At 33.5% G+C, this 11696-nt stretch overlaps 1 protein-coding gene across 1 annotated transcript; it reads left to right on the top strand.

The window, feature by feature from the left end:
• Positions 1-544: 544 nt before the first annotated feature.
• LOC143075188 (uncharacterized) lies at positions 545-8516 on the top strand. Its single transcript, XM_076250560.1, has 3 exons — positions 545-595; positions 4417-5462; positions 6537-8516. Exons 2-3 carry the CDS (start codon positions 4683-4685, stop codon positions 8142-8144), a joined length of 2388 nt encoding a protein of 795 aa, XP_076106675.1. The 5' UTR covers positions 545-595; positions 4417-4682; the 3' UTR covers positions 8145-8516.
• Positions 8517-11696: the final 3180 nt, after the last annotated feature.

Genomic DNA, 11696 nt, shown 5'->3' with positions numbered 1-11696 from the left:
AGAAATGTCTCCAAGCTAATTGATTACTGTGTCAGCTTAGGAAGGCGTAAAGTTTATCAAATACACTTTTTAAACGACTTGAATGTTATTTAACTCTTCCTTTATACAGCCAGTTGTATTTTCTATTAAAACGATGACCAATGAGAGCAATATATGCAAGATGAGAAAAAGTGTACGTGTTAGATATAAGTCCATGTGTGCTAACATATACAGCCTTACAAATTTTTTGGTTCATGAACTGTGAACAACAAATAAATAGGTGAATAGCAGACTGGATTATCTTTAAATATTAGTAAGCTATTACTTTTGTTAAAATAATTTGAAACATACATGTAAATTGAAAAAAGCGTTAAATGGTTTCCTATATTCAACTTCGAATTAGTATAAATTGAGGATTGTGTACTAACTTATTTTATATTTTCATAAATCAAAGTTAAGATATTATCAACACGTCTTTTTATCACCAGATGAAGACCTAGCTTCACTGGTCCCCTCGAAAGACCATCTCGGTGCCTTTTGGGCATTGGTCAGATTTAAATATTTTGTTTTCATTGTCACAAGTCGGGCAGATAGGAGGTGACCATTTTGATTTACCGTAAGTTGTTTTGTTTTTTAATATTTTCAACTTAGTCTATAAAACATGTATCACTGCACAACGACTATTTTCCAATGCTAATCAATTTCCTAAAACACTATCTTTGAAGATAGAGCAACAAGTTATTAACATTTTGTATCTGAAAATAAAACTTTGGCCACAAAGCTTCGACAGAACTTTTCTAGTTAAACAAAGGCAGTATAATTATTAAATGTGAAATCAATTATTCTACGTCTTATAGCTGAAACTGGCATATGTCGATTTATAAGTACAGCTCGTGAATTGTTTGTAAACTTTCAATGATCATTGCACAATTACATCACATAATAATAATTTAATTAAGTATTGTATATGTTTTTGCAATTATTCATATTTGCATGTTATATTATCACTGAAAACTTTATTGATATCTTTTCAAATGAATAAATTTGTGTTTTTATAAGCAATATCGTTGCACGAAGTACACCAACAATGACAAAAGATATACTATAGGCTGAGCTTATTATTCTATAATCTTGGGTTGAGCAGAGCTGACGCAACGTTAGATATTGCTACTTCAACGAAAAATAGCGTTAAGTTAATATTTGACGGGAAATTTTTTTTTATAGAAATGCTGAAATAAATATTTCAAATTATACATGAAAATAAAGATTGATTCTTAATTTTCACATTTTGATTGAGAAAGAATAAGAATATAATATTCATAGGCATAGGAAGACACAGATTATCCGAAAAACGTTTACTTAACGTTGTCCCATGTAACAAATTGGTAACAAACTCGAAACATTAAACTTGAACAATTCACGAAATGTTCATGCAACTCTTCGAAATTTTGCATGAACATTCTATGACGTGATATATTTCAGTATTGGTTAACATGGCTGTCTCCATTTAAAATGTGCATACATATTTTCAAAAGAATATGATATACGGAAATGTCCTAACGGAAATTTAATTTGGAAACTTGAAACATTTCAGTTCAAAAATAAAATTTTGACAGATAGTACATTAAATTGTAAGCACGATCGTTTTGTACTAAGTGTTAGCTCCCAAAATTCGAATTGAAAAATAAATTGAGCTGCATATTCAATTCAAAACAATAGAATTGCAATGTCTTGCGGAAATGTCCGAGTTAAACTTTCATGCCTTCACAAAACTTTTACGGCCGAACAAAAAACAGAGATTTGATTTCGTGCAGATTATTTTTCGGCTTTGACAACTATACCAATAAAAAGTACTTTTAAGGTTGAAGTTGGTACACCAAATAGCATTTCGATTACAGGGTTATTTATAAAAAAATACGGATTAATGAAAATGTGTTGTAAGTTTGTCCGTTATCATAATTTGAAGTCGCCACAAGCGTAATATGCTAGGGACGGCATGATCTGCATCCGCGTGTTCCTTCCTCCACTTAATATATATGTCCTGCTTTCAACAAAACGAAATGATGCACACATTACAAAAATACACCTATGAGACGATTAAAAAGTAAGAAAACTTCAATATCATAAGTATAAGCTATTGTGTCACTGCTTGAATAAAATCATACTCAGTTGAATATATAATGCAGCAATATTCCTTCAAAGACACATAATTACTAGCAGTAAAATTGAATATCCTATGTTAATTATAAAAACATATTGGATTGGATTCTCACTGCATTATCTTTTAATGTCTCGTTGTCATGCCGAATCCTAGCTAGTTTTGACCAGCTTGTTCGGCCCTGTTATATAACTTATTTTCGAAGGAAACGAGCTGCTATAAGATGGATGTCAAGTCGCTAGAAAGTTTATATATTTTATTATTTACATTCGCATATTTCAATGATCAAAACGTAATCGACTAACAAAATAACAATACAAATTGAAAAATTAAGATAATAAACGGATTAGAACTAATTAGACTAATAGTATCAAGTCAGCAAATAATATAATTTCGCGATTTATTAGGGATTATTGATTAACTCTCTTTTCATTATTAAAGTGTGCCAAGAGTCGCTCTCGGCAATTATCACTATGTGTCAAAATATGTCTATTCTTTGTTGCGCAACATATAAACATATAGACGGATAAATAATTGTAGAATAAAAGGATTCTAGTGGAGCGTAAAAACATGTAACTTTTGAATAATTTAGATCGATAGTGTCTCGATCGGAAGGATAGAAATAATCAAGAAAAAAAAATCACGAATAGATAAAGGCAACAGTAGTATACCGCTGTTCAAAACTCGTAAATCTATGGACAAAAAACAAAATCGGGATAACAACTAAAACTGAGGAAACGCATTAAATATAAGAGGAGAACAACATTAAAATGTAACACACACAGCAACAAAATCCGATGAGAATAACAAATAACAATAAAACTTTTGAACGAACAATTTTCGGGTCATAGTTGTATTGCTCAAAGCGAGCAAGAAATAATAACGTACACTATTGCAAAATCAATTGATTACGAAGTAAATGATATATTTAACCCATTTCTCTGACATCAGTCTATTGTTCTAACAGTGGATTATTTTTCTTTATGTCTTTTTGAATGAATCATAAATACTAACATCTAATCAATATAAATTGTTTGTTATGTGTTTATGATTAAACATTCACTTAATTTGAATGAAATAATCATTTACAAATATAAAATCTGGTATTAAAAAGGGACAACACATTTAAGTTAAAATGAACTTATATTAAGTTAAATATAAATGTGAACCGTGTGGATCTAATCATTTCCAGCTATTATAAAATAAAAAAGACAAAATACGAAATTATATGTTCATGAAATTCCGTTGATTCATTTTCAGATCATGAGACAGATAGTCGTTTAACTAGAAATGGGTTAAGCTAGAGAATTGATAAGAAGTAGTGGATTCGTAAACGATAATCAACGAGTGACTTTTTACTACACATTAATCAATAATATTTCCAAGCTCCCTTCTATATACATGTACACATCTGAGAATTACATTTCATTGAAACATTATCATAGTACTAAACCAAGTTGAACCTGAACTATTTGCCACTGGACGTCAAGCAACAAACAATCGATCTTAACACCAACATGGATTTATTTAGAAGAAACATATAGAACGAACATAATGCACTTCTTCACATGCAACATTTTAAATGTTCTATGCAGGATATGCCGGAATGTAGATGAATTTAAACATTTAGGTTTATTTTGATCAAAGAAATTTAAAATTTGAATCGATATTTCTGCAGTTAAGAAATTATGATTGAAAAAAAAATAATCGCATAAAATCATTGCTTTGTCACTTATGTTAAAAATACAGGGAATATATCTAGACAATAACATATTTAACTAACACTAGTTGATCAGCAAATAAGTATATGAACTGAAGAATTGACGAAGTTGTTACATTTTGTAATAGATTTGTATAAATATTTTGAATCGATTAAGAAATCTTCTTCTTCTGTACAAAGAATTCTTATGTCAACAATACAACCAGATAGAGTAGAATAGACAGGGGCGAATCCAGTCATTTTAAAAAGAGGGTTACTAACCCAGGATAAAAGGTTAGGGGACTTGCCAACCATTGCAGATGCAATGTTCGTCTAAAAAAAGGGTTCCAACCCCCGCCCCCTGGACCCGCCACTGATGGATGCATCTCTAATTTTTATTTTTTTAAGTCACTTTCACAAACAGTTGCTCAATGATATGTATTCAAGGCATCACAATAAACAGATTTAACCATTTCCTAATGTGTTTACTTTTATTCCTAAGCTTATTTGTAAATAGAAGATGTATGAAAAAAACAGAAAGGCAAAATATCATAATATTTTTTTTTTCTTTATGCTATAGGTGTTTATTGCGAATAAATCCAGAATGATCCTTTTACTGCTCTTACTAAATGGTTTGTCTTGTAGAGGAGAAATTTCACGTGAATATCCGGCAATATCTGATTATAAAGAAGTAGAAAATTTAACACTGAATATATCAAATAATGTGGAAAAAACTGTCATAGAACATCAATTGCTGTACCGTTCAATCAAACCATTGTGTGGTGGGCTTGCAAGGCCTCCATTACCATCAAATAGTTCAAATAATTACATCAGTTGCTGTGATCAATGTTCTTGCAGTCACGTCGCGCCAGCAGACAAACATTGTCCAAACATTGTCCAAACATTGATATTCAGAGCACGTCTACTTTGCAGACTTGTATTTACCCTCAGTATAAAGAATACGGACAAACTAATCTTACAGCTAAACATTCATACTACATGTTTACAAACTGTGCAACAGACTTTACAGACAGTGATATCATTAACAAATGTACGTCTGACCAACGCGATGTTGATTTGTTTGATATTTACCTTTATGCACCAATCTCACACATTAATAAAACAATTGTGTACAAAAATATCTATTGCGCCATTTGCAATCACGAGAAAGAAAGCAATGTAGACAGTTGGGAAGCGTACGTTTTTTGCAATAATGGAACGCCTTTTATGAAGACACCATCAAATTATAGAGAACTATTACAAGAATTGCAATCATCTCAAATGTGCAATATAAGGTTTTCTCATCGAAGCAGACATTTTGAAAAATGTAACTGGGGTGAATACTCAAGATGTAACCAGACGGGTTATTGGACTAATTATAACCAGACTATAGACCATGCTTGTAATAATTACACTTCTGTGTATATGGGTCAATACAGAAATGTATTCTGCTACATATGTAATACTAACAAACCACCAAAAATGGGTTGCACATACCTTGATTTTTGGAAGTCAATTGGAGGATATAAATTTGGATCATTTACTGGATTAATAAGCTTGAGAACACATGTTGTCGTTGCTCCAGTGGACCAGTGTGGTGATAATGAAATATACGATTCTCTTAAGGTTTGTAATCAATATGCGAATATGTCCTTTTTTCTCTGAATCCACATTCTTTATAGAGTTACAATTACACTCTTAAAAAAATAATATAAAGATTTAGTTTTTTTTAAGACAGACTCGCTTTTCGTCTACAAAAGACTCATAACTGACGCTCAAATCCAAAACAATTAAAGAACAAGATTGAAGATCATTTAGGGAAAAAAAACTAAAAGTCTTGCCAATTACAGCTAAGGTAATCTATTCCTGATGTAGAAAAACCTTAGTACATAAAAAATTCAAGCTTTTATAAACAGGTAATTTATAATTGTGAACATATTAATGATAATTCATGTCAACACAGAAATGCTGACCAACTGTCACAAATTTTACATTTTATCTTTCTATATGAGTATCTATATATATAAAAGAGAAGATGTCGTATGTTTCCAATGCGACAACTCTCCATAGGAGATCAAAAGACACAGAAACTAACAACTATTTGTTACCGTACGGCCTTCAACAATGAGCAAAATCCATACCTCATAGTCAGCTATAAAAGGCCCCGAAATGCCAATGTATAGTTTTTATCATGTACTGGATAGTTTCATACCAAAAACAATCATTGCTGGTCCGATTGTTGAACTTAAATATATGACAAATGAAAAATTCAAAACGCGAAGTTCTTTAACAAAGCTCAAACATATCAAATGAATGGAAAACAACTGTGATATCCATGACTTGGAACAGGTATTTCATCATGTAGAAAATGTATGGTTAAAGCTTGTTTGATAGCTAGCCTATATTTATTCATCAAATAAAAATGAACGAAATTAAGAGAAATAAAAGAAATTATTAAAAGTTATGAATCAACAAATCTCCGGCACCGAGTCCATATCCAATCCGTTCAATACCACATAAGACTTCACAAATATGTTCAAATGACCTTTATGATTTTGGAGCATTTGTGGATTAGAAAGAGGCTGGTGAAAGTAACTGTAAATCAAATAACGATATCAAATAGAGCAAAACATTTGAAGGTTTGTTTCAAACAATGCCAAACTAACCTTACCACGTTAAATTTTTTGATTTTTTTTTCAGGGTGTGTGTTGGGAAGTCATATGTCCATCTTATTACCAGTATGATAAGAATAATAATTCATGTGAAGCGATATTCAGTAACATGTCTAATCAACTGTATGAGATTTACTACAAAGCAATCATATCTGACAATACGTGTATCACTCAGTCATGTTATCAACAGTATGCTTCAGAATTAGAATTTGCAATAAAAAAAAGAAATATGTCGGATCTCCATGGAATTGTTGAGTGTGGAAGAAGTCCTTCAGAATGGTACAGTGACGGTTTGACACAAAGAAATAGTTCTAATATCATTGTGATTATCAAAATAACATTTGCAAAGCTAAGTTCTCATGACCACGAGCGATATATAAAAACTTCTGCATCATTAAATGAAATAACGATAATATATAAGGGAACATTTGTAACAGTTAATCTAAATATAACTTCAAGTATGGAACTGGAATTGGACAGAACCATCGACAAACTTCCTAGGACGTTACCAGATAAAGATGATGAGGATTGTAACATGAGCTTTGAAACCATGAGCTTAGTTTCTGATTTATTCTGTCCAAGAATTAAGGTTAGTTTGGATGAAGTTGTCCTTTCGAGCAGCTACTTGGAAATGCCGAATTATAATGCAACATACGACATCGAAAGTGTTATCAAAAACGGAAATCATTACTTGGTCTGCTTATATCCGTTCTTGGTATTGATTCGCAATAACACTATGACTAGGGATATTCTTACGGAAGACACCGTGGGAGAAATATTATCGCTCGTGTGTTCATTAGTATCAATAGTATCTTTAGTCATAACGCTTGTTATATATTTAGTTTTCAAGAAACTTCGTACTATTCCAGGAATTAACAATATGATGCTATCTTTACATCTGTTAATTGCACATTCGTTATATCTTTTTGGCTTTAATGCCACCATAAACGATAAACTATGCTCAGCCCTTGGATTACTGACGCATTATTTCTGGTTAGCATCAGTTTTCTGGATGCACATATGTACTGTTCATATGTTTAGAGTTTTCTTCAGTATGAAAATGAAACCGACGGTTAAACAATCAAAACGAATGGTAATAGTCTATAGCCTCTATGCTGCTATTATTCCAGTTCTTTTAGTAGCCTCTAATATAACTTATAATTTAACAAATGATGAAAACAAGAAAACAACTGGGTACCTAGGATACGGGGGAGACAAATGTTATATTATATTGGCAGATATGATACTGTTTACTTTTGCAATACCTATTGGTATTTTGCTAGTCGTAAATATTGTTTTGTTTTGTTTAGTTATTTACAAAATTGAAAATCTTCCAGAAGTGAATTCCACCAATGGGAAAGATAGAAACATGTTTGTTATTTATACAAAGCTGACATGTCTCACCCGGATAATATGGATTTTTGGATTTATTTATGAATGGATCCCTGTATCTGGATTATCATATACATTTATTCTGTTAAATTCATCTCAAGGATTGTTTATATTCTTATTTTTTTGTTGTAATGATAGAGTACGATCGATGATCTGTGTCAAATGTCGAGGTTCGGATACACGTGAATCTTCAAAACAGACGGGGTCAACTGCAGTATACACAAAAGCAAAAAGAAACAATTAGGATCGTAGTTTACATGATTTCCAAAAAACAAATAATTATGATATTGATTCTACATGTTCTATGAGGATGGATTGGAAGATCAATAAAACGAAAAATTAATGTAATATTATTAAACTCAAAATAGTTCAATCTATCCTAATATGGGATAGATTGCTTTAACTCTGTGAAGCTGCCGTTTCAGTTATTCGAATTACCTTTCTTTATACAGTTTCTTTATAATGTAGGTTTGCAATTTTCTGAAAATCAAACTACGCTTCTCGAAAAAGGGTCATGTGGCCTAGCGGACCAATATCGTCTGTGACGTCAGTATATCGCCTGCATTGGCGTTCAGAGATTTGAGAAGAAAAGGCAGACATTTTTCGTCAGAGTAAATTCTGGGTTTTGTATTTATATATTTCTATGTAATGTAATGTAACATGTAATTATCAGAAAAGAAAAATGTGTTGTATAAGATTCAGTAAAGATAAATTTTTGGTAAGTTTTGCAGTGGGATTTAACGTGAGGCGTGGTTTTGTATAAAATCCTTTAAACGCATAACTAATTGATCTCTATAGCGAGGATCGATATATACATAAGTTCTGAATTAAACCAACGTACACACTTGCATGAAATAAGTAAAAATGGATTTGTTGTTCACATTTCACATATTTGTTTTTCAGATTGTGTGATAGTAATATGGGAAGAACGGCCCGGAAGACTAGGAGCCAGTATGCGGCGGCCAACAGGAAGTCAGCACACCATTCTTCAGATGGGGAAACAGCTATTTACCGGAGGACTGGAAGTGTGAATGCCACTACTCAGCGAGTTCCCTAGCAGCAGCCGACCGCAATCCTGAGTCCTGAGTTGGAGCAAGTGGCAGATACTGTCACCCAACGCATCGTGCCAGAATTAAAGGACAAAATAGCTAAAGCCATTGAGGATATCCAGAGGACACCCACACTCTGCTCAACCCCAGATACAGATTTGTCAGGTATAAATCTCACTAATAACAGCATACTTGTAAATGATAATGATAATATTGCCCCTGGTAAAAGTTTCAATGATGACCTTGGGTGCACATTTCACAGCAAGTGAGAGACAAAATTATTAATGGGGAATATGTAGAATTAGAAAACTTATTGGTTATTTCTCATTCCGAGCAATCAAGGGCAGTAGTTATGGATAATAATGGAAATCTTAATTTAAATCCAAAATCCGGAAAGAAAATATCCGACATTAATACATGGTTCGATGCTATCTTAATTTATACTAGCATTTATACAGCAGCACATCCTAGTAGTACCCCGGGTTTACTGAAGTATATTTATAATGTAAAATTGGGGGCAGGCAGATATGCTGATATGGGTTGGTTAACCTATGATCAACAATTTAGACTAAAACGTGCCAGAAACCCATCAATGAATTGGGGTTGTGTAGACATGGAGTTATGGCTTCTGTATATTTCCCAGGGTGTAACTCCTACACAAGAACCTCAAATATCTCAAATGAATGCAGGTAAATGTTTCTTGTACAACAATAAAGGTAGATGCGGCCGTGCAGCTTGTCGTTATCTTCATAGGTGCTTAAAATGCGGGGGTGCTCATGCAGCTTTGTTTTGCAATTCAAAAACTACACAAAATAGTTATCAAAAGTACCAGGATTATAAATTTATACGCCAGACGCGCGTTAACAGTCAGAATGAGAAAAGAAAGCCTTATGAATCACTTCGGAATGACTTTCGGAGAGAAAAGAGTTAAACAAACAATTTCAATGGATTCAGATTTAAGTCCGCATCGTCAGTCCCAGGAAGCATATAGCCATTATAGGCTAACGAAATTAGGAAAGACACCGATTAAAGTGGAAAGATTAAGACATTTTTTAAAAAGTTATACAAATAAAATTGATGCACATATATTGTTAGATGGATTTAAAAAAATGGATTTAAAGTAAATTACATGGTTCCGCGTCAAGCTGTAAATTGTTCGAATTTGATTTCGGCAAAGCAGCATGAGTCTGAATTAGAGGGAAAAATTACGAAAGAGATTCAGGCAGGGCGAATAGCGGGCCCCTTTAAAAAAAACCCTTTTCTAACCTCCGCTTATCACCGATAGGGCTTGTAGCTAAAAAGCCTCCCCTGGTTCTATAATTCACGGATGGCGTATGATACAACATTTAAGTTATCCACTGGGAAGTAGTATTAATAGTTTTATTGACCCCCAATTAGCAACTGTGCAATACACATCCTTTGACAAAGTTCTTGGCACTATTAGTAAACTAGGAAAGGGGGCAGAAATGGCACGAATGGATATAGTCTCGGCATTTAGATTATTAATATTGCACCCTGATGAATTTGTTTTATTTGGTTTTCGCTTTCAAGACAACTTTTATTTCCAGAAAGCGCTCCCAATGGGATGTTCGGCGGCGTGCGCGCTGTTCGAAAAGTTTTCATGTTTCTTAGAGTGGTTGGTCCGTTTTCAATCGCAAAAGGAATCAATAGAGCATTATTTGGACGATTTCCTGCTTGCCGGAGAAGCTCGGTCGGGGGAATATTTACATCTCATGAACAATTTTAGGACTATTTGCAGCGATATTGGAGTTCCTCTAGCAGAGGAAAAAACTTTAGGTCCTTCGTGTATTATGACTTTTCTGGGATTAGAAATAGACACTTTGGAGATGGTTATTCGGATACCACAAGACAAACTAACAGAGGTTAAGGGAAAACTGGAATTGACTATAAAGAAAAGAAAAATCACTCTAAGGGATCTTCAATCTTTAGTGGGCTCCCTAAAGTTTTGCACAACAAGCGAATACGTTTTCATACAGATAATAAGGCACTTGTGAGTATTTTGAACAAGAAATCCTCAAAATCGAGACGGGTGATGGAGTTGGTTCGGCCTTTTGTATTACACACAATGCTTTTTAATATGCAATTTAAAGCAGTACATATTGAAGGTCGTTCGAACTTCATCGCATTCGCTGATGGCACAGATTCCGCATGGTAGCACCACAAGCAGAGACAGAGGCGACACCAATCCCAGAAACTTTTCTGCAGCTGATTTCCGGTCTGAAATTGATCGTCTAGTAGATGCCTCGCTAGCTTCGAACACGAAGGATACATATAGAACGGGATTGCGGAGTTTCGAGATGTTTCGGAAAGACTTTAATATGGAGTGCGTGTGGCCGCCTCCCCCTCGCATATTGTGCTTTTTATTACGTATTTATCACTGAAAGGGAGAGCACATAAAACTGTCAGCTGTTACGTGACTGCTATCGGTTTTCGTTGCAAGGTTCTACAGTCTCAATTTATGGACTATTCACAAAATTTTATTATACGAAAAATGTTAGAGGGTTTGAAACGCAGTAAGTTCTCGAAGGATAAGAGGCTTCCAATTACATCGGAACTTTTGGCTAGGATAATTGAAAAGTTGCCATCGATTTGTTATTCAGCATAGGAATCTTTGCTTTTTGCGGCAGTTTTTTCAGTCGCCTTTCATGGCTTTCTAAGAGTTGGAGAATTAGTTTAAACAAAATTAGGCCAAGCGCAAAATATAATATCAATACATGGTACACAAA

Source organism: Mytilus galloprovincialis, chromosome 1, assembly GCF_965363235.1.
Source record: "Mytilus galloprovincialis chromosome 1, xbMytGall1.hap1.1, whole genome shotgun sequence".
Classification (NCBI taxonomy): domain Eukaryota; kingdom Metazoa; phylum Mollusca; class Bivalvia; order Mytilida; family Mytilidae; genus Mytilus; species Mytilus galloprovincialis.
Note: the sequence above shows the minus strand (reverse complement) of the source record. Positions and strands in the feature narration are given on the sequence as shown.